Source organism: Prionailurus viverrinus, chromosome B2, assembly GCF_022837055.1.
Source record: "Prionailurus viverrinus isolate Anna chromosome B2, UM_Priviv_1.0, whole genome shotgun sequence".
In the NCBI taxonomy this organism is placed as follows: domain Eukaryota; kingdom Metazoa; phylum Chordata; class Mammalia; order Carnivora; family Felidae; genus Prionailurus; species Prionailurus viverrinus.
In genome coordinates, this window is record NC_062565.1 from 32,588,371 (window position 1) to 32,610,327 (window position 21,957).

The following is a 21,957-nucleotide window of genomic DNA, read 5'->3' on the forward strand; positions in this document are numbered from 1 at the left end:
GAAACTAAGGCTCTGAGAGGTTGTGTAGTTTGCTGGAGAACCCGGTGACGAAAAGGCTGGGGCCCGGAGGGAGGAAGGCCAGCTGTCCCGAGAAGGCTCAGGGCCCCTGCGCCGCCCACCCCAGCCTCCTCTTCCAGCTGACCTCTCGGGGGCCAGTGCTTCGTAACCCCACCACTTACCATTCCTTATAACTTGCTTGGGCGGGGGGGGGGGGGGGGGGGGGGGGGGGGAAGGGGAAGAACCATGCACGAGAAACACATCCATTTTTAATAAATAGTTTATTTATCCAACAGTTTCAACCCTGATATTGAAGCCTGTTGCAGCGTTATTCTTCTGGCTGCAGCCTTGATTAAGAGACCATTTCTTTGCCACGGGGCTGGCGCTCAGAGTCCAGCCCCGCCGATCATCCAGACATCAGAGGAAATGAGAGAGTATTGCTCAAATGAGGGAGACCGGAGCTTTATTAAGGAAACAAAAAATACCAGGAAGACCGAAAGGGGGTGGTCGGTGCCTTCTGGAGGCAGCTGTTTCGGCTCCTCTGCTTGCCCCTCTCCCGCGGCCGCAGATGAGAACATATGGGGACGAGGCTCTGCTGGAGAGGCTCCTCGCACTTAACTAATAAGGCCCCCCGCCAGCGTGTTTGCGGAGACAGGCTCCCGCGACGCGGGCTGATGGGCTGGCGGGGGGCCGCGAAGGTCTGCGGCGGTGCCGGCACGCTCCCGGGGAGGCCAGCAGGGGGCAGCCGAGCCGCCCTTGCGAACCTAGTCGGTGCCGGAAGTTCTGCTTAAGCAGCCCCGGCGTGGGGACGCTGTGGCCGCCACAGGACAAGGTGACCGTCGCACGCCGGAGGCGAGACCCTCCCCGGGTCCTGCAGTCTGCGTTCGCGGCCCGATGCAGTGCCCTGGCTGCAGGTCTGGTCTAGAACTGCGACTCTGTGAGCAGCACCACTAAAGAGGCCGCCTCTGGGCAGCCCTACCCGCCTCACCGCTCTCGGCCCGTGTCTGTTCCCGGTTGCTCTCAGGCGGCCACGCCAGCAGCTCACTCCCGACCCAAGGGTCCTGCGTGCCAGGGCCTGGCATTTCTAGACAGTCCTTCTACAGTACTCGTTCTAATTGCTAGCACCTTCCCCCTTCAGGATAAAAGAGGCCCAACCCAGCTAGAGGACAGGCTTTCTCCCCTCACCCTTGAGCTCCCAGGTAACACCCTCTGAAGGCACATGGACCAATCTGCTCCCCGACCCCTGCCGCCCCAGCCTGCCATCCCGACCCACCGCCCACGGGCACGATGCCCACCCTGCTGAGTGCTCGCCAGCGGTGGACGAGCTCCAGCCCACTTAACTGCACACTAGCTCTGCAGGGTCTCACAGCTGCTGCTCTTTCATCTTTTTTGTTCATCAAAAACAAACCCTTCTCCCCTCTCCTGCCGGCAATCGGGGCACAGGATTGGACCAATGCAGAGGACAAGGCCTCTGGCTTTTCCCCTGTGCCCTTCAAGGAAGCCCACGCTTCCCTACAAGCTAATCTCTGAAGAGTTTTACAGAGACCTTTGGAACCAGAGTCTGGAGGAAGGTGAAAGTCAAGGCAAGTGTGAATTCAGCACTGGCAGGTCTGGTGGCCTTCTCGCGCCCCCGGAGGGGACTGGCCTGGGACAGGCCGACTGGGAACAGGCCCCCACCAGGGATTTATCGCTCTGAGTCGGAGAAGGAAGAGGGCTTAGTCCATCTCCACACCAGCATATCCTCTCCAGCCACACGGTGGGACTCTGTCTGGATCCGGGATTCGTTGGACGCCAGGAACTCCACAGCCCGGTCCCAGACCCGCTTCATGCGCCTCCTGCAACGACAAGGACCAGGCTCAGCAGGCAAGCTGCGCCCCGGCAGCTCCACTGCCCAGAGAAGTGAGCTGGTCCGGACGCAGTCTCTGTACAAACTGGGGCCCTGACTCCAGGATCTCGTGCAGAATTTATCTGCGGGAGGAAAAGGCATCAGGTACTAACAGAGCTCCTGCAGAGGAGAGGAATTTCTTGAGCCACAGAGAAATAATTCCTCAACCTTCTCTGCTCCAAAAGCATTCAATTAAAGGGAGCTGAAGGGGGCCAGAGGGGGCCAGGGCACCCCCAGGTGTCCAAGAGGGAAGGGGTTATGCTGGCCTCAGCCAGCGCTTGCTGGGACCTGTTACCGCAGCAGCCCGGGCCAGGCGGCCCCACCACCGGTGCCGGCTGCATTCTAATGCCCCATGTGGGCTAATTAAAGAGTGGCCACTGGGCTGTCGAGTCCAAACTCCACAGTACTTTGGAGCACGCGAATGAGCTAAGCATCCAACTGGGGAGGTGAAGAAGCTGGAGCTGCTCTTGGAACCAGAGCTACCGGCCAGGGCCCCTTCTGCTCTGCTGGGTCCCTGGGGCCTTGCATCCCCTTGGACAGCCCCCTGTGGTGTCTTCCCCCTCCAGACTAGACAGGAAGATTCCAAGGCAGTCAGGGAGGATTGCTTTGATCCTCTCTTCGATGAGTTCCTGTCTTTCGTCAGCACCGCAGACCACCTCCCTGTGACCCCTCGCGTGGAGAGTGAACATGGGTGTGTACATGTGGGAGCGGGAAGGTTCCACCTGGGGGAGGACAAAGGAGGGACGCGCCCAAGGTGGCCCGTGGGTCAGGAGTCAGAGTTGGGGTGCCAGGGCTTTCTCCTCCAGAGGTCAGGTCCCGTGGGGCAGGCCCACTGGGCTGCTCTAGCCCCAGCCCTCCCTCCCAGGTAGCGAGCAGGCCTGCGCCAGCCAGGCTCCACGGCTCTCCCTCAGTCTCACGGGCAGACCCTCCTCTGCGGGGCACGCCCGACGGTGCCCACGCAGGGCCGACAGCAGCGGACAGGTCCTCACGACATGAGGGCTCAGGTGCACCGACCGGGGGCCTGGGAGATAAATCGAGAGGCTGGGAGCCAACATGGCTTGAGTCTCCCGGGGTTTACCGACCGGGCTCAGTCCCGCCTGTGGTCCCTGCTGTGGCGTGGGAGCTGAGGCCGGGTGGCCCGGCCGGAGACAAGCCGCGACGGCACTCTTGCTCTTACTTCAGTGAGCATGTGGGTTGCATGGAACTGAAGCCCAAGCAACAAGGGCCACTCTTGGGTGAGTGCTCACGTGCTAGGCACAGACTTAATGAGCTGTGAGGCCACTTCCTGACACCCTGTCCCCCTTTCCTGAGGACTTGTCACTACTGCCTAATAGCACACATTTTCCTTATGCATCTTGTCACCTCTCTTCCTCCCTAGAACCAATGTTCCGCTGGGGCGCAGATTTGGGTTTCTTCTCCCCACCGTCTCCCCGGGACCCAGTAGCATGTGGCCTGCGATTGGTGCTCAATAAACATTTGTTGAGTAAACAAGAGCTTCAGCGCAGCCCTCTGCCCGGCAGTGGTGTCTTTGTTTTGGATAAGGAAACTGGCTCGGAGTGGCCGTGACTCATGGTCACGTGGTGACTCCTGGTGGGGCCAGGAATTTGGTGGGAGTCTGAAAACACCAAGTGGCCTCCTCTTGGGAAGCAGAGGGCGACGACGTAGCTGCCTCCTGCTGAGGACCAAACAACAAGCACGAGCCAACGCTGCCATGGTCAGTCTGCTCTCCCTAAGCTTCCTGCCTGCACGTCCCTAAAGAAGGATGAAAGTTACTAAGCATTTACAAGTAAAACCTTAAATGTTTTGCTCTTCCAGTTCCTCTTGGGTTGTACAGACGTGCCACCAGCGCTGGGCCTCGAGCAAGCTCCTTAACCTCCCTGTGCCTCAGTTTCCTCATCTGTTAGATGGGGTACTCACTGTTCTCACCTCGCAGGGCCACAGTGAGGAGCCAGTGAGTGTGGGCTTTGCCCGTGGAGGGCACAGAGCAGTGCCGGCTTGCAGTGAGTGTTCGTCCCCCTCCGGAGAGATGGCATCCGGCTGGAGACCGCGGCGAGCTACTGAGGGGTCCCCACAATCTGGGCCGACACCTCGGCGGGCCCTGATGGCTGCCCCCTGGGACCCCGTCCTCCAAAGCTACCCCACATGCGGTTTTGCAGATGCCCACATCTGGCATCTGCAGCCCATGTGAAAGGTCCCCTGGTGTCATGCGGGACAACGGCCTGTTACCCCTTCCCATGCAGCCGTGCCCCCTGGGAACGGACCCCATCCACGGCCGTGAAGTTCTGCTTTCAACTGCAGGTACACTTGTGTGCGTGCGCATGCGTGTGTGGGAACTGAACCGTATTTTAGATAACATGTCATGGGCCGTGGTTAAAAATGTTTGAAAAACAATCTCCTCCTTGCTAGTGACTGATTCAAGAATATGGGGCACGTGGGTGGCTCAGTCGGTTAAGTGTCCAGCTTCGGCTCAGGTCACCATCTCACAGTTTGTGGGTTTAAGCCCCGCGTTGGGCTCTGTGCTGACAGCTCAGAACCTGCAGCCTGCTTCGGATTCTGTGTCCCCCTCTCTCTGCCCCTCCTCCAATCACACTTTGTCTCTCTCTCACATATTCTAAAGAACAGACAAGTAACCGAGTCTGGCCAACAGGGCCTCAGTGAGTGTGTCACTGGCAGCTTCTGGGAATGTTTTCTCCTGCTTGTGACAGCAACGGGAGGCCCCTCTCTCCCCTGCTGGCTGTGACAAGGCAGATGCTGGTCCAGCTGCTGCTGGCCACCATCCTGTGACCGCGAGGAACTCCCGCCAGCCCACGACATCCACAGAAGCCAGGACCCCAAGGATCACAGAGAAAAGGGACCAGGGACCCGACTATTCTGTGTCTGGAGTGCACATGACTCTGGACTTCCACTAATGGAAACCTATCAGATCCTTCCCAGCTTGAGCCACCCAACGCTAACAGAGGAGTGGGACCATGTTTCTAAACCTCTGGTCTGCATTCTGCCACGAAGAGCCGAGCACCGGAGGAGTGGCAGGAGGTGTGCGTGGTGGCTCCCTCCCCTGGGATCCTCGGGGCGGAGCTCCCCCTCCCCCTGCCCCATAACTGATGCTCGGGGCTCCTTCTGTGGCACTCGGCAGGGCTGGACCAGGACTCACCGGCTCTGCGGAGGGATCAGGGTGTCGCGCACGTGCAGGATGCCCACGTACGGGTAGCGCTCCATGTCCTGCTCCCAGTCCACGTAATGGTCCTGGACCACATCTGCAGGGTAGGGCAGGGGGCACGGTTTAGGACAAGGACCTTCCGGCGGGTGCCCGCAGTCCTCGCCCCAGGGGCCACACACCTATAATCTTCTTCACCATCTCATACATGGCTTGCTCCTCTTCTTCCAACTTCCGCCACCGATACTTCAGGAGGATCAGGAGGCCCCACAGAAAGGCCAAGCCTGTGAGGGAACAAAGGCCCGGTTAATCCTCACGTCACCTGTGGCCACTCAGAGGCACACTGCGTGTCAGTCTGGGTCGGTGGCTGCGCTGGAGGCTACGGGTGAGCCGCACAAGTGTTCTGAGCACCTACTATGTGTCAGGCCCTGGCTAGCATGCGGGAGGGGACAAAGGAGGTGGAAATGCAAAGGGAAGGCAGGCCATTAAGTGATCATCTTCCTCCTGCCGGCTGTCACCACAGAGGCATCCCCAGCCGTCCAGATTGCAGCTCCTCCCAACCGCATTCCGGGACTTTCATCTCCTCCCTTGTGAACCAGAACACGGCGTTTCATACATATATACATGCGGGGCCCTTTGTATTCCAGGATGCTGCTGCCGATAATGATGTCTGTGCCTGATGGCGTGGGTGAGGGAGCTGTGTGCACGCCCAGATGGCCTGTGATTTGTAACTCTGCCATGTCTGCAGAGCCGGCAGTTTCTAGGACTCGGCCTTTTGCCTTCAGAGACACCCCAAGGTCTCTGCTCAAAGGCGGCCCCTGATGTCGGGAGACAAGACTCGCGCTCTGCTTTTCAGCTCAGCGCCCCGGGTCCTTCCTGCTTTCATCAGGTACCTAGAGCTCCCAAGGAGAGGGAGTAAAATTAGGCCAAGCTCCTGGTGCGCCTCCTCCTCAGAGAGGCCTGCACTCTGGGGCCCCCAGGGCGACGATGTTGGGCTCCAGCCAGCGCCCATCTCCCTCTCAGGGACACTGACGGTCCCCGACCCTGAGCAAGGATGTTTTTAGTTATCCTCACGCTCCCGCCACCAGTCTCTAAAGGTAAGATGAACCAGGGCAGAGGCTGACTTGTTCATCTCCTCTGTTTTATTAGACAGACCTCAGGTTCACTAGACAGAAATGAACTCTCTGGGCCTGGGCTTCCAGAACTCATCACTCATGCCTAGGAGTGTCACTGAGCTGGGCTCCTGGGAGGTGCTCTGGGAGCAGTCCCCGCGGCACAGGCACGGGGGGAGAAGGGCAGCCAAGGACTTACACCAGAAGAAGATGAGCAAGTTGGTGATAGCAGTGAACAGGGCGCGGCTCAGGCGGCAGCCGACACCCATGCGCGGGCGGGCGGATTCCAGGCACACCACCTTGTCCACGGTCGTCACCAATTCTGATGGGTCTTCCCCTTTCAACCTGAAACAGGACACAGGGCTGCAGACACATTCAAAAGCTCCCAGGAGCTGTGGGATCGGCCCCACTCAAGGATGGGCTTTGAGGCCTCTACTTGCTTATGAAATAGACTCGGTATCCTGGTTGCATGCCTTCCCGAAATTTCCCACGTTGGCTACTTAGGAAGAATAAAGCTTTAAAGACGGCAGCAGGCTTGAACCCCTACCGCTAAAGTGACGTCCCCCTCTGTCGGGTCTTTTGACAGCCCCTCTCAGCGTGTGGAAGATTAAACTGTAAATTGGATTCCCACCTCCCAGCATAGAGAAATGGAAATGTTTACTGAATTGCTGGCTTTGCACTGCATGGCAGGAACTGAAAGAGTCTGGGAGGGTGTGCTTTTCCTCAGTGATGGTGACAAAGAGGCATATAAACTGTTTAAGGGTAAAGATCGGGGTGCCGTGAGGCTCAGGGAATGACGACCACCGGGCTCCCCGAGGCCAGGCCCCAGCCCCAGCGCCTCCACCCTGGCCACTGAGAGGAGGTGTCAGGACACACGGGGATGGATGCCCACACCTACACGTTCTTCCAGCTGGGTGACAGTCTCGTGCTCTGGACCGCACAGTGCAATGCCCAGTATCTGTAGCGTCCCGACTTCTAACGACCCACTTTGAACACTGGTCGTGTGAGCTGGGCCCGGCCCCCCTCCTGACTACCTTCCCCAGAGTGGAAGGGCGAGCGTCATCATTCTTCTGTGCTAGCAGCTTCGGTGAGTGCCGTGGAGGATAAAATCCATATTCTCCTTCGCCTTTCCTAACACACAGGAAAATCGCTCAGCCACTCAGGGAAGCTTTATTTTTTTTTAAGCCAACGAATTTTAATCGTGCCACGCATCCAGTTATCAAGCTTTGGGTTGAGCTGCCCGAGGGGCTTCTGGTAGAGGCACTGCTGATGGAATTAGTAGTCTGGGTGGATTAGAGAGGAAGGGAACAAAACCCTGGAGGGTGTCTGAATATCAGGAGCTATGGCCTGAGCAGAGACCCCGACAAACCCTGAGAAACGAGAGGCAGTGCCAGGATGATGAACTCTGGTGGGGGAGGGGGGGCATCACTGGTGTGCCCTGCCCCTGCCAGCTGAGCAGCCAGATGGGGCTTTTCAGGAGGGCGAGAGGGCTCACCATCTCTGCGAACAGTGCTCCCCAGAGACAGAACTGAGGCAGAACTGCCCAGTCAGAATAAAATCCAGTATTTCCTTTAGCCATTTCCACACAGAGTGAAACCGACATACAGAAACATTTGTCTAGGAATGAAAACTAGCACCCGGGGAGAGGAAGTGCAGAAAAATGCCTTCTCCAGCAACCCACGTGGGACCAGTGAATTCAAAGCGAGTCACCTGAAACAGGTTTAGCTGGAACACTAGGCTAATGTCCCGCCACCCGGATTTTGTGTCTTATCTGCACCCCAAACACTTCTTCCTTCCGTTGCCTGGCTTCAGGCTTAGCCCACAAGGACTCAGCTGGGAGACCTGCCTCTAACTTCAGACCTGAGACACCTCTGTGAGCACACGGCAGTCAGCTGATGGGCGAGGACCACGGCCACGGTGCTTGTGGCGGGGCCGCCACCCTGTGATGTCTCGCCCGCACTCACCAGATGCCCACGTCCTTGTTACTGCTCAGTATCCAGGTCAGCGCAGCTTCAAACTTGGCAGAGGAGCTGCTGGTCACGTTCTGTGGGAGGGGGCGGGAGATGAGTTCTGCGTCTGGGCCGAGCAGCGGGAACATTATTCTCCTGCTGGATTAAGGAAGCCCTCTCCCGTGCCCTCCGTGGGCCCCAAAGCCCTGTTCCACTACATGCACAGCAAAGTGGCAGGCAGGAAATCTGGGCTGCTGGGAGTCAAGAAGGAGCTCTGCCCGGAGGAGTTGATGTGGAAGCACACACAAGGAAACGACGCAGGTCTGAGGTAGCCAAAGGAATTATCATTTCCTCGAGGACCAAAGTGTCAGGCCAGAGAGCTGGCAGCTCATCTTGGGGAAAATGAAAAACAGTGTGGGGATGGGAGCCCAGTGGCCAGTCCCAGCTGTGTGGCCTTGGGCAAGTCCCTGTCCCTCTCTGAGCCTCAGTTTCCTCGTCTGGGAAGTGGCAATGACCTAGGCGACCCCTAAGGTTTCTGTCAGCTCCAAAGTTCCATCATTCTATCAGACTGGGGCCAGGCACACAGTCAAGCAGACCCTGAGCAATCTGCACAGCGAACGAAAAGGAGAGAACGGACAGGTGAAATGTAGATCCACAAAGCTGCTGGGAAGGAGAGCAAGGGGGAGCGAGTAACAGGGCCACTTAAAGAAGAGGTGGCCTGCCGTGGCCGCACTGGCCGCTCAGGAGCCAGCCCCCCACCCACATGCCAGCAGGCTGGGCTCTGGCTCATAGCTCACCTTGGACCGGTCACTCCTACTGCTGCCTAAACTTGCAGCAGCCTAGCCCTCAACTAAGTTAAAAAAAAAAAAAAAAAAAAAAAAAAAAGGAAAACAAAAAAAGCCAAAAAGCAAACACAAAACAAAAAGGGGAAAAAAAAAAAAAAAGCAGGGCTTGAAAGATCACTACAAAAGCGCCAGCACCTCCCGGGAATGGGTAAGCGCTGCAGCCTTACTTACTGCTAGGTATTCCTGGGCCTCCATTACAGGAATGCATTTGCTTTTTAGCTTCTCTGGATTTCCACATTCAAAATTACCTAGGAGGAAAAAAACACACATTCAAACACAAAGAAGAGGTGGGGGAAAAAAATGACTCTGAAACGGACTAAAAAAAATGCAGCAAGAATCAAGCCATCAGCTCTGATAGGGAGCATGTGGCCCCGTGGCTCTGGCTTCTGTGGGGCATCTTCACTCTGCAGCAAGATCAAAAGCCACTTAGCTTGGATTGATTCCAGATCATTAAAACCTGACCTGCAAAGCAGTGCGGTGATTTGCATTAAATGACTAAAAAGCTGCCCAATCCTAAGGTCTGTTTGCAATTGATCCCTAAAAGGATCAGACAGATAGCTTTGGAAGGTACCAGAATGGCACTATAAATAAACACAACCTGGGAAAAAAGAAAGGCAGGGAGGCCGGAGGCACTGCAGGGATTCTGACCGTGACATAGGCAGGTAACCTGAACTCCAGGCCCACTGTTTCAAGGGGTTTTGGGGAGGGGTGTCCAAAATGCCCCAAAGAGAAAGAGGGCATCTCTGTGCTGGGTAGTGGGGCCTCGGCATGGTGCTCCAAGGGGCCACTCCCTTCCAAGCACCCTGGGTGAACAGCTCCCACCCAGGATGGAGCTGGGAGCCTCCCCTTAGGCCTGCCCGGGGCCACCTCCTCTGAAAAATCCCCAGCCCGTGGGAGAATCTTGTTGGACCAAATTGCTCTGGACTTGGGAGAATCTTGTTGGACCAAATTGCTCTGGACCACAGCCGCTGGTTCTCAATAGCCTGCTATGGTCCACCCACAACGTGCTGTTTCCCATGGGTCACTAGACTCCTTGAGAGCAGGGACAGCACAGGGTCGGCATGTACAAGAACCTGAACCCACCCACGCACAGCCTGACTGCTCTTAACCTGGCACAGCTTAGGGGCTACGGATGGCTAGTCTGTGCGTCTGTGTGCTGGGGACTGAGTGGCTGGGAATGAACATTAAAAGCTTCAGAACGAACTAAAGCTTATCCCTCCTATGCCAAGTTGATCTTGACCTTATGGGACCCCTGAGACCAAGGTGGCTGCCATGGTCTGCCCCACCCCAGATCACCCCGCCTGGACCACCGCCACGGCCTCCTGATTGGTTGCCTCCTCTCCCCTTTCTCTTCCACGTTTGAGCAACCAAACTTTAAAACGATTCTGCTTACGTGACACTACTACACTCAAGCTGCTGTCACATTTGCATTCCTGGCTGCTGGCTCTCAGCACATCACTCCCCTGCTCAGAAGCCTCCCCGGTGCTCAGTGCCTGCAGGATGAAGCCCCGAGGGCCTGGCCTCTACGGCCACCCATGGTAGAGCCCGGCCGACCTTTCCAAACTCCATTCCTTCCATTTCTTCTTCCCTCACGAAACCAGCCGCTTCCAGCCCTGACCCTGTCATTTCCCCTTTGGCCTTGCCTTCCCCCACACATATGCAGAACCAATCCTTGCTGGGCTTCAGCGCTGGGCAGACACCGCCTCCCCAGTGACACTTTCCCGACTGCTCCAGCTAAAAGGCAACGTGCCTCCTGGAACTTCCGGCCTCTCGGTTCTCATCCAGTCACACTGTGTATCAGCCAGTGGTCAGGGAGATAGGTGGTTTGTCTCTTCTACTAGACCATAAGCAGCCCGTGGGCTGCAAAGGCCAGCACAATTCCCTGCCCAAAGGTGACCTCCAAGGCAGGGCGGGGGCAGGAGGGGAGTATGGCCTAGTAGAGCCCTCATTCCCCTGCAGCGAGACCCTCAGGGTCGCTGCTGCCAGGCTTGTCAGAGGACAGGAGGCAGCAAACCCCTGGATGGCATAAGCCAGGACCACATATGAAGGGTGGGATGGAGGAAAAATGTCTACCAGCATCCACAGTTTAAGAGGAGACCTTCTCTACTTTATGCCCCGGGGGGCTTCTGAAAATGCAGACTTTAATTCATAGGTTCGGGATGGGACCTCAGAGTCTGCATTTCCAACAAGCTCCTGGGTGATCCTGATGCTGCTGGTTCCTGGGCCACAGCTGAGTCACTAAGGTCTGGAACACCCTCATAGGCCAAAATTTATAGTCTAAGCACCTCAGCCATGGAGAAAAGGCCCCTGAGGCCTGCAATGCTGTGAGCTCCCATTCCTCCTGCTCTGCTCCTCTGAGCTGCTCACAGATGCCTCCATGACCACCTCCAGTCTCCCACCGTTCAGGAGGGAGGTGGTGGCAGAGCTGGGACCACAAGACTGGCCCCGAGGGCTGAGGGCCCACTACAGGCCCATCTGGCCTTGATTTCCTAGCAACAACCTTCCACAAGGGTTGGCCCCACAGGTAAGAGGTGCCTCCTGAACATCTCATAAGACTGAATAGCTCTGTCTGATTTTGGTGCCAAATATATTTAGCCTGGTACTCAAGCCCTGGTCATTCACCGATACCTTTAGCAAGTGATTCTGAGAGGTGTGGGGAGGTGGTATCTCTGGCCTCAAAGAATAATTTTCTAAATAAAGTAGTAGGGGGACCTTCTGGATGGATGACTTTTTAGGGGCATCCTGGGGGTGCTAGAAGTACCCTCCTCTAGAGTAGAGCGCTTAATTTTCATTTTGTAAAAAAAAAAAAAATACCCAAGATTACCTGGTAAGATGGGGAGTTCCTGAGAGGGTACAGGACTTCTCTGAAGTCCTGAGGCCAGATGGGGAGATCAGGACCAGCTGTGACACCAGGGCCCTGGCAAGCTGGATGGGCCCGAGTGTGACTGGCCCCCCCTGGCACACCCCTGCCACCTGCCTATGCCTCTCCTCCTGGCCTGGCCAACCATCTGATATAGGGAGGCCCTCTAGGTCAGAAGACCCAGACTCTGAGAAGACTTGGGGCCTGGCCCTTTCCAATCAACATGAACCCCCAAAACATCAGGTGGTGGGCATCTAGGGAAGGCAGAAAGGCCTGTGCATGTGCCAGGACCCCTGGGACCCTTAAAGGGGATATAAGAACGAAACGTAGGCTTAAAAGAGATGTGTCTGAGTGGGGAAGCAGGGAAGGCAAGACTTGGTTTCTGAGTATATCTTCTGGAAGATCTCCACAGAGCATCTCAGCCACCTGCCGGCCAGCCAGCCCCAGCCTGGCTGATCGGGGTAATAGCCCACACCCTCATGAGGAATCTCAGGCCTCAAGATACCCACTCACCGGCTTGGATGGCCAGGAAGTTGTATAGTTCATGCAGCAGCTCCAGCAAGGCCGCCTTCTGCTTGGCCTGACAGAACTGAAAGGGCACAGGACAAGCAGTCAGCAAGGAGGGGTGGGGGGAAAGGGGACTCTGTCTGTCTGGTTTTACCTCCTCGGTTACACTGTCAAGTACTAGGCAGCAAGAAACAAACACCTCATACTTTAAAAACAAAAAACAAAAAAACAAATTCTGCAACGCGGTGGGCCCAGGACAGGGTCGATAAATATCGGGTTAACTGACCGAAGAGGAACACCGTAAAAGCAGAGGCAGAGCTGAAAGCAGACACGGTAACTAAGGGTCTGCATCTTGGAGGCTCCCGGCCTCTGTCCCATGGTTCTCACTGGAATTAAGGCCATTAAGGGCGGCTGCGGAGCAGAGGCGATGGGGCTGTGGGGAAACGCGGGAGCCCGGCCTCCTTGGCGGGCCAAGCAAATGCCACACGACTGCAGTCGCTTCTCCCCTCGGGCCACTCCCGTCTGTTTTTGGAAAGTCCGCTGTCTGCATGCTGCCTATAAATTGTCTGTTCTGTGGATCAGCTGCAGCAAATGCTTCATCTCGGACTGGCTTCTGGACTGGAAATGGGAAATTTCTAGAAACCTTGCAACTAGAGGGGGAAAGAAGTCACGTGTAGGAGAAAACAGGACTAGGAATACAGGCCTACCTAGATCTCCTGCACCTGTAACAGAACTGACACCAGTTTGCTAGACTCGCTAGATTTAGGAGATTTGAAAGAAAGGCTGCTCTTCCCGGAGAGCGAACGGCAAGCCATGTGCTGTGCTGAGTCGTTTACACGTGGGCACGCACTGAAGCGCCACCACAGTCCTGACCGCACACCAGCTTCTCAGACGAGGAGCCCGAGGCGGAGACCTTAGGTAGGCCACCAAGATGCCACAGCTAACGGGTGTTGGAGCCCCCCTTCAGACCTCCTCTGCATTGTCACTGGGCGGGGTGTGGACCGGCGCCTAGGGTCTGGGCTCTGGCTCCAAACTGCAGAAGGGACCACAGTCACTTCCCTTCTCAGGCTCACTCATTGCCCTCACCTGTAACGGGATGGACTTGGTTTCTCACAGTCTCGGAGGCCAAGAAACGTCCCCTCGTGTTGCCTAAAGACCCGAAAGCCTTTACGAGGTACAAAATGACACAACCAAGATTTACCCACAGGATCATAAATGTTCAGAGACAACTCACAGGTCTGTAAGCAGAATTAGGTATCCAAACTACCTTTTAAAGACTAATGAGATGGCAAATGTTGACGACAAGAAATGTAACTGAATATACACGGAGATCCCAATTCTATAAACACAGGTACGCAGACGAGATGGGAAGGAAATGCCCCCCAAGATGTGAATGGAGAGTACCCCTTGGTGGCAGAATCATGGGTGATTTTTGTCACATTTTTCACATTTTCTATACTAAACCTTACTGTCACAACCAGAAAAAAAAAGCAGTAACAATTAACTCTGTTCCAAACTCACCGACATTTAGGCAAAGCGGGGCTGATACCACCTAAAGGGAACAGGAGGACAGAAGGCACCAGACAACGAGACGGCCTGATTGAGACAGCACACCCACTCCCAGCCTGTCCACACACTTTCCACAGCACAAAGGCAGAAAGAAAAACGCTAAGTGTCGTAGTTGGCTGAGAAGGGAAAGAACACGTATATCTAAAACTCAAATGCCCATCTGGGTTCTGGGTGAGCCTGAGCCGCGCAAAGAACAAGACTTTCGGCATGAGCCTCACCAAAGCCAAGAAGCATCTGCCAACTTGCTGTTCCTGTGTCCACCCTGCACAAAGGCCAGCAGCACCCCATGCAACCTCAGCTCACTGGAGCCTGAGACGATGCCCAGACCCTGTCTTTCGATGCTCTGATGTGGCAAGCATCCAGTGTGCTCGCTGAGCGCATCTCTCACAGGTACCTGGACTATGCCTGCCTGGGCTCACTCGAGTGGGACGAAGAAGAACCAAGCAATAGCAACCAGAGAGGCCTTATAGAAAAGTTCCTTGTTTCCTGTTTTTGCTTTCAGGGTTCAAAGTTCTGGCCACTCCCTCTTTGTCTGGGCCACTGCCTCTAATCACCCACTGTGGTTTTCACGACAGAAGGTAGGTTAAACTTCTTATGAATCTGTTTTCACAAAAACAACTGAGAAGCAAAGATACTTGGTGGATGACTGCAGTAAATGGATGCAATGAGGCGGCCCCCAATAGGATACCGCAGAAGCCCAAAGAAGCAATAAAACCTATTATCGGGACACCCCTTCGTTAACACGGGTGAGAGAATGAACGTGTGGCCATGGGTTGTTTCTTTCCCAGCCCCCGGGCTGCCAGAGATGGAGACTGAGGTCTCGGGGGAGGCCTGGCATTGCACACTTAATAATTAGACTACTAAGTCATGCCCTCTGGCAGCAAAAGGCTCCTCCTTGTAGGATTTATGACCTGAAAATTTACTGCCTCCTATCTTCCCCAGACTGTCACCTGTGCCAGCATCCCAGCTCCCTGCTGATGCTGCCTGCATGACTCATAGACAGATAGGGCTGCTTGCATTCCCCAAATATTATTTGTAGGGAACATTAAAGCTTCATAAAACAAATCTATAGACTAACGGGGCTAATTCCACTTTAGGTATGTTTAAAACCAGCCCCCCATGTTTCAAATCCGAACAGCATCGTCAGAGCCACACATGTACTACCAGAGGGAAAGGTGGACCTGAGAACCCAGCCTCCCGACGCTTAAAAACCGCCAGCCCTTCCTCTGGAAGCCAGGGAGCTTGAGAGGTCCTTCAACCACAACCTACCGCATCCCCCCAGATTGACTTAGGCAGAAGATCAAAGTCCCCAGTGCTGTGATGGATGGGAGAGCTTCCATAACAATCCCAGGGTTGGATCTTGGGAGCTCAATTCTCTCTGTTTCAAGTACTCCTTTTGCCGCCACAATTGAGTCTGACACAAACATCACAGAACACGATGTGATTCTGGTGCATTACAGGAAGCACTCCTGAAAATGATCCTATTATGATCTTTTTTCTGGGGAAGTTTACCTCCTGACGGAGGCTCACATCCTTGAGAGGAATAACAAAAGCTAAAGAAATTCAAACTCACCTCATCTGTTTTACTGTCACAGTCCACTGGCAATAATTTCACTGAGACCAAGAAAAGAAACACAGGAAATTAAAAGTGTGGGTTAAGGAAAAGATGACAAAAAAAGGACCACTCTCAAAATTCAGGGGAAGTAAAACATTACCAGCCTAAGGGTGGGGATCAGAAAGATGTCATCTAAATGAGGCACTTTTAAAATGCAGACATGTCAGGGTTTCCCAATCCTAGATTAGGAATTAGGACCAGAACAGCTGGGTCCAAATCCTAGCTGGAAATGATTAGGCATATCCAGCAACTCAACCACGCTGAGCCTGTTTCCTCATTTGTAAAATGGGATCAATAAAGCCCTCCCTGTTTAACTCGGGGCATTGGCCTCAAACAAGTCAATACACATGATGGTTTTGGAAACTGCAAACAATGATGTGTTGAACAGGGATCAGTAACATCATGGGAGGGGAAGTCCAGGTAGATCTCAGTATATATCCAAGAGCTGTTGTCTGAAAGCATCACAGCGGTAGGACAGAATACTGGCTGACTGTTGTGGTATCAGTACAGTCCCACAGACTCCCGGGTCTGCTTACTTTCTTTAGTAGGTGGATAAATTGCTCTTATAGCCAAGAAATTATTTGGGTGTGTGCATGAGTCTGGGATCCCCATGCCCACAGGCTTGTTCATACACCCAAATACCCATCTGCTGCAATAGCTAAGACATGATTTGGCATCTCCCTGCATTTTGGCCGTTCCTGTTAGGCATGGAAAGATGTGGCCTTGGCTTGAGGCTGGGAACAGTATTAATCACATTCATCCTTTGCAAAGAATATCAAAAGTTGGTGAACTACAATGCCGCTTTATACTTACACTTTAAATTTATATACTTTACACCCTAAAACTTATAAAGGAATGATTTCTATGTTGTTTTCTGTTCGGCTAAAGCCCAGAATTACCCAAGAGGCAAATTTTCCTTTTAAGAAACATACAAATCGTCAACTATTCAGGAAACATACCGTATCCTGCAGACCTCTAATTGTCATGTCTAATCACTAACTAAAGTGTGGACAGAAGCAGCATAGCTGGCAATGTCCTTGACTCACAGAACCCTTTCTTAACACACTCCAGGAGGATAATGTAAGCAAGGATAAACGCCTCCATTTACATCAGTTTAAAGTCTTTTGGTGCTGCAAAGCTGGGAACCCAACCAGATCCGATCTGTGGGCAGTGAAACCTGGGGTGCCTTGGAATGGGCACTAATGTGTGAATGAGCAAGAGATCCAAGTTAAGAAAGAACTAAAAAGGAATGGGGGTGGACCTGTCTGTTAGAGAGGGGTGTGGTTTTCTCTAGAGAGGGAAAACCAGAGGTTGGGGAAGGAGTGACTACGAATGAAGATTGCTTCCAGCACGTGGTTGAAAGGGAGATTGGTAGGAAGGGCTAGGGCAGAAAATGAGAACAGGAGAGAGTGAAGACAGAAATTATTGCAGATGCAGGAACTCCGGCCCTCTTCTCCCACCGCTGGAGGGAGGAGAGTCCAGGTCTGGAGGTAAGAAGACAGCCAGAGGCATCTAAGGCCCGGGAATGTGCAGCCTGGCGCTGAGAGGAACGGTGGTGGTGCAGGTGGACACTCGCGCGCCGGGGGCCCTCCCCTGCGCCGGCCCGGGACGTACTGTTGTCCTCCGCCTCCTGCGGCGCCGAGGGCTTGCCCATCTTCACCCAGAGGATGCCCAGGAAGACGAGCAGCAGCCCCAGGCTGGCCCAGAACAGGAGCCGGGACAGGCAGCGCTCCAGCCGCCGCCCCGCTTCGGGCCGGGCCCGCGCCGCGCCGGCTGAGCCCGTCCGCGTCGCTCGCAGGCCCGGACGCGGGTCGGCGCCGAGGAGGGTGGAGGGCAGCCGTGCCGGGGCCGGGGTCGTGGCCCACCAGCGACGGACTCCGTGGCCCGGCGCGGCCCGGTCGAGCGGCCGGGCGTCCTCGTCCTCCTCGGAGCTGCCCCGGACCGAGGCGCGGCGCCTGAGCGGCGCAGGGCGGGCGGGGTAGGCGAAGCCGCGGCTCCCAGACCAGGAAGCCGCGGAGGCCCCGAGATCGCCGAAGGCCCCAGAGGTCGCGTAGGCCGAGGCCGAGGCCGGCGGGGAGTGCCAGGGCTCCACTCGCAGGGAGGCCGCAGTGGGCCGGGCTCGCAGCGGCGCCTCTTCGCGCAGCCGGGCCTCCTCGCGCAGCCGCTCCTCGCCCCGCAGCCGGGCCTCCTCCCGCAGCCGCTCCTCGCCGCGTAGCCGGGCCTCGCCCCGCAGGCGGCGCAGCTTGTTGCGGTAGACGTCCCGGGTGGTGTCGGTGATGGGTCCTGGCTGGAAGCCCAGGGCCTGTAGCTCCCGCCGCAGCTCCAGGTCCGACAGGCCGGCCATGGCCAGGACGCCGCCCCCCGCCCGCCCCTGGCGCGCACCGCACCCGGAACTGCTCTCGCCGGCGGCCGCGGCGGAGCGGGCGGGGCCCCGCGCCATGATGGGAAGGTCGGCCTTTGCCGCCATGTTGAGAAGGTCGGCGCCTCCCCGATTACCGGCCATGATGAGGGGGTCAGACTCGGCCATTAAGGCCGCCATGTTGGAGAGGTCCAAGGATTTTTTTCCCCCCCCCCTCCCTCTTTACTCAGTCCTCCTCCTTGTCTGTAAGGCCAATCGGTGTTTTCTTTCTGAATCCTCCGCCCCTTGCGCGGTCCCTGGCACGTGGTAGGCACTCAGTGAGTTGTTGATTTCGTGAATGAATTGCTTGATGGTGAAAGACAAGCCACTACGGAGAGCAGGGAGATGGGACCCTTCGCCGCTCTGTGCTTGGGGACCTTGTGTGATCCCTTCTGCAGTCAGGGAAGGGCTTTGGGTCGTGGACTAGACGCCAGGCATGCCACGAGACCCGGTCCGACCTGAGGTCGAGGGCTACAGGCTTCTGTGTTTTCTTGGGAGTTAACTCTGAGGTGGGGCTCCGAGGGGGCACCGCCCTGCCTCAGGCCAGACACCGCATGCACCGAGAAGGCGGAAGAGCCAAATGCCCTCGGGCTTGAGTGGGCAGTTCAGCCTTCTGGGAGGAGGCCATATGTCTGGATAGTGGGATTTCTCTGAGAGATGGGTAGGGGAAGACCCCTGAGATACAGTCCTGTGTCCCTTGCAGATTTAGGTTGAGGACATTTGAATCCCAGCTGCGCCACTGTTAGATGTGTGATCATATCCAATGAACATCTCTAGCTTGCTGGCCAGTAAAGTTGATAGGGTTGCTATGAGGATTAGAACAGGTAACTTGTTTAAGGTGCTTAAAACAGTGCCTGGTACACCCTCCTAAGTGCTTATACTTAACCCCTATCTCTGCAGTGGCAGCACATGTGTGATCTCCCACAGGACACCCTCTTTGATTATGGGAAGGCTCTTGGCTGAGAAGCCCCTAAGGGAGGCATGGGAAGTGGTGGCAAAGGAAAAGAGCGCCATGGCTCATAGTTGCCCTTCTGCCCTCTCCCCTCTTTGTAATCCTTCTTCAGCTCCCTGTCCCAAACGTTTATGGCCGACCTTGGCCTCTTAGGTTCCGCTCCACTACTACTCCTCTAAATCAGTTCCCCTCTTCCCTGCCCATCGCCCACTCCCCATCACCCCCCTCCCCAGGTCTCCTCCTATTCCTTCCCTGGGTCATGGGCAAGGCCCCTCTGCCAGTGGTTTGCATTCCTGCCACTCGCTGTCCCACAGGGGTATTCCTACACTGGCTGCAATTGCTGGGAAAATTACAGGCTCAGCTCGGTCAGGCTTCCATTGTCAGCCTCCCCATATCCCCCAACTTAGCTGTTCCCATGTGGTGCAATTTTTCTCACCAAGTGTTGTTTTCCTTTTCTCTGCCTGTGTTTGCACGGAATGCCATGAATTTGATATAGTGATTGCCTAACACATATACCACATAATAGTATTTTATTTCTTTCTGAAGCACTGTTTGCATGACAAATGAGTTGGTAACATTTGTGCAACTCCTTGCAGCTGTGCAGTTCCATATATAAGGAATGAGCCTTTCGGCATCAATACTGGCCCCGTGTAGTCTAAGAGGGCTTGAAGCTGACGCTTAAACCAAGTGAACGTTCCGGCATTTCGCAGAGTTACGGTCTGTTTCATCACAATGGATCCCAGGGCGATTTAAAAATATGTACTGAACTAGAGCTGCCCCCAGCAGCGGTCCCCAGCGTGGGCTTTGTCAGCCTGCCTTGTGTTTGGGGACGCTGCTACCGCCGCACATACCCGGGGCCAAGTGACCCCCACCCGCCAAGCCTGTTGTCTTGCCTCTAGCCTGGAACCCATCATGTTGGCAGCTGCGGGTTTTCTGCCCCACTGTGGTCTACTCTTTGCCTCCACAGGGCTTCTAGCAGTTGCTGGATGCATCTCACTGGGTCGAACAGGCCTTTGGGGGTAGGGTGCTACCACTCATAGGGTGCTTGCCAATCAGTGTCCCCCCTGCCCCCCGCCCCCATCCCGCCCCCCAGGAAGAAACCTCACCATCTGATTGAGCAAAGTCAATTGGAAAAACCCTCACAAGTCAGTCGTCCCTCTCAGGTCTGGGGCCTCTCCGTTTTCCTCCTAAACTCCTCATTCCAGTCCTGCCCCTTCTGTGGACTGATAGCCCCTCTGAGGCCCTCCATCAATGTTCCCTGCCCCCAAGACCCCATTACCTGCTTGTTGCTGCTCATTTTCCTCCACATGACCACCCACACCTTCTTCACGGACCCTCGTGTCTGCCCCAGCGCAGGCTTGGCCCGCGGCCTCGCGTGGGGAGCTGCCCGCAAGGCTCTTCCGGGGCCTTCCGTGTCGCGGATGGGAACGCATATTTTAAAGTCAACGGCTGCTCTGCGTGCCCCCCCTTTCTCATCACTTTCTTGTGTGTGTGTGTGTGTGTGTGTTTTAAGGTGAGCAGCTCAGGCTGCGGGCGGTCTTCCTGATTTATTAAAGGCAGAAGAGGAAAAACAAGCTCCAATGTCCAGATCTTCTTAGTAACCACATCCACACATTTAGCGGAGGTGAGGGGCCTCTAGGAGGACGTTCTGGATTCCCAGAGGGCTGCCACACCGCCTGCCGTCCTGCTGACCTCTCTCTCTGTCTCAGCAGAACCTTATAATAACAACAGCCGTAAATCTTTTAGTGGCTTCCATTCTCCTTCTCCTGCAAAAGCCCTGCATGCATTTATCAGGTCCTTAAAGATGCTCAGGGACCACGAGCTCCTCCTTGATCCACCTCCTCACCAGCCTCGTGCATCTCGCCAAGTTTCCTTGGAACCACATCTCGGGTGGGGTCCCACTGCGGAGTGGTGGGGCACAGGGAGAGCGTGGTTGAAAAGTGGCGACCAAGTGGGTGCCGTCTAGGCTCAGATTTTGACTGGAGTGGTCCCAGCACTGCCCAGCTTCTGGCCGCCTCATCTCGGTGCCCTGGGGAAGAGGAGAGCACCTTAATCTCTCCAGGTTGCACGAAGGGGCAACGGGACTCCACAGAGAAATGCCAGAACAGGTGTAATGGGCACTTATGTCGCCCGCTTTTCATAATCGGCTGAAAATGTAACAAAAGTCTCATTCTTCTGGCCACACTTTGAGATCTGTGGGTTAAGAGTTCCTTTAGAGGCACGGAATACATTCCCTGATGTCAATAGCGAATTGTGTATGAAGAAAAATGTAATGCTTTCAGAACATTTTCTTTTGGGCTTTGTCCATGATTAGATTACACTAAATTACAGAGTACAAATATCAGGCAATTACTCTTTGCTTTTTAACTATTCAATTTCATGGCAAATCCACGTAGCTCAGTAATTATAAAATCATACCGATGTGGTTGCCGAGAAAATACCTCATCATCTCCATCTTGTGAAGCTAGGTTCAGGTCGCCCTGTAATTACCAGTGGTCCTGTTAAGTGTAAAGTACATTCCAGATGAAGAGGGGTAATCTGTAACTCTCCGTAACTGCCAGTTTTCTGGAGAGATTCTTGCAGATTTTGCCAGATAAACCTCAGTAACGTGTGAGGAAGAACGGCGTCCTTACCTGACTGGTTCCTCTGGGCACTCTCCCAGTCTCTGCTCCTGGCTGGGGCCTGGCCCTGGCAGTGGATCGCTTTAACCAGGAGTGTGTCTGTCTTTACTTCTGTTTTGTGAAAATATGGTCATTTTGTCTTGGCTCAGCTCACAGTCTCCTTCCCAACCTCCCCCCAGTTTTAATTTCTTCCAGGGCTGTGCATGTCCTGTAAGCAATCGAGTCTGCTGTGCTGGACACTGAGGAACTCGGAGAAAAAGAATTATTTGAGCCAATTGTGAGAAATTGAACAGCGGCAGGAGGAGGAAAAGGAGAGAAGAAAGGAGCCGACACGTCTAACCAGGCGGCTGGGGCACTGTGCATACAGATGCAGGTGGTGGCTGGGTCCCTGTTGCGGCTCATTACTGAGAAGCACATCAGAGGCCGCTGGGTGAGGGTCAGGGACAACAGCGCCGAGCTTTGAACGGGGCTCTAGGTGCTGTGGTTGCGGAGC

The 21,957-nt window shown here is 55.1% G+C and overlaps 1 protein-coding gene across 1 annotated transcript; it reads right to left on the reverse strand.

Annotated features, from left to right (window-relative positions):
- Positions 1-261: 261 nt before the first annotated feature.
- Positions 262-17,890, reverse strand: LEMD2 (LEM domain nuclear envelope protein 2). The gene is made up of 9 exons (XM_047859431.1): positions 17,108-17,890; positions 15,452-15,492; positions 12,316-12,391; positions 9,114-9,190; positions 8,113-8,192; positions 6,348-6,493; positions 5,219-5,320; positions 5,034-5,136; positions 262-1,832 (listed from the first exon to the last, which is right to left on the reverse strand). The coding sequence occupies exons 1-9, from the start codon at positions 17,835-17,837 to the stop codon at positions 1,682-1,684; spliced, it is 1,506 nt and encodes a 501-aa protein (XP_047715387.1). The 5' UTR covers positions 17,838-17,890; the 3' UTR covers positions 262-1,681.
- Between the last annotated feature and the right edge of the window lie 4,067 nt (positions 17,891-21,957).

Excerpts from the sequence above, each read along its gene's own strand:
- LEMD2 (XM_047859431.1), bottom strand. The coding sequence starts at position 17,837 with ATGGCCGGCCTGTCGGACCTGGAGCTGCGGCGGGAGCTACAGGCCCTG. Across the intron at positions 9,191-12,315 it reads CTTCCTGGCCATCCAAGCCG|GTAATTTTGAATGTGGAAAT; the intron begins GTGAGTGGGTAT and ends TTTTCCTCCTAG. Across the intron at positions 6,494-8,112 it reads AACAAGGACGTGGGCATCTG|GTTGAAAGGGGAAGACCCAT; the intron begins GTGAGTGCGGGC and ends GTCCTGTTTCAG.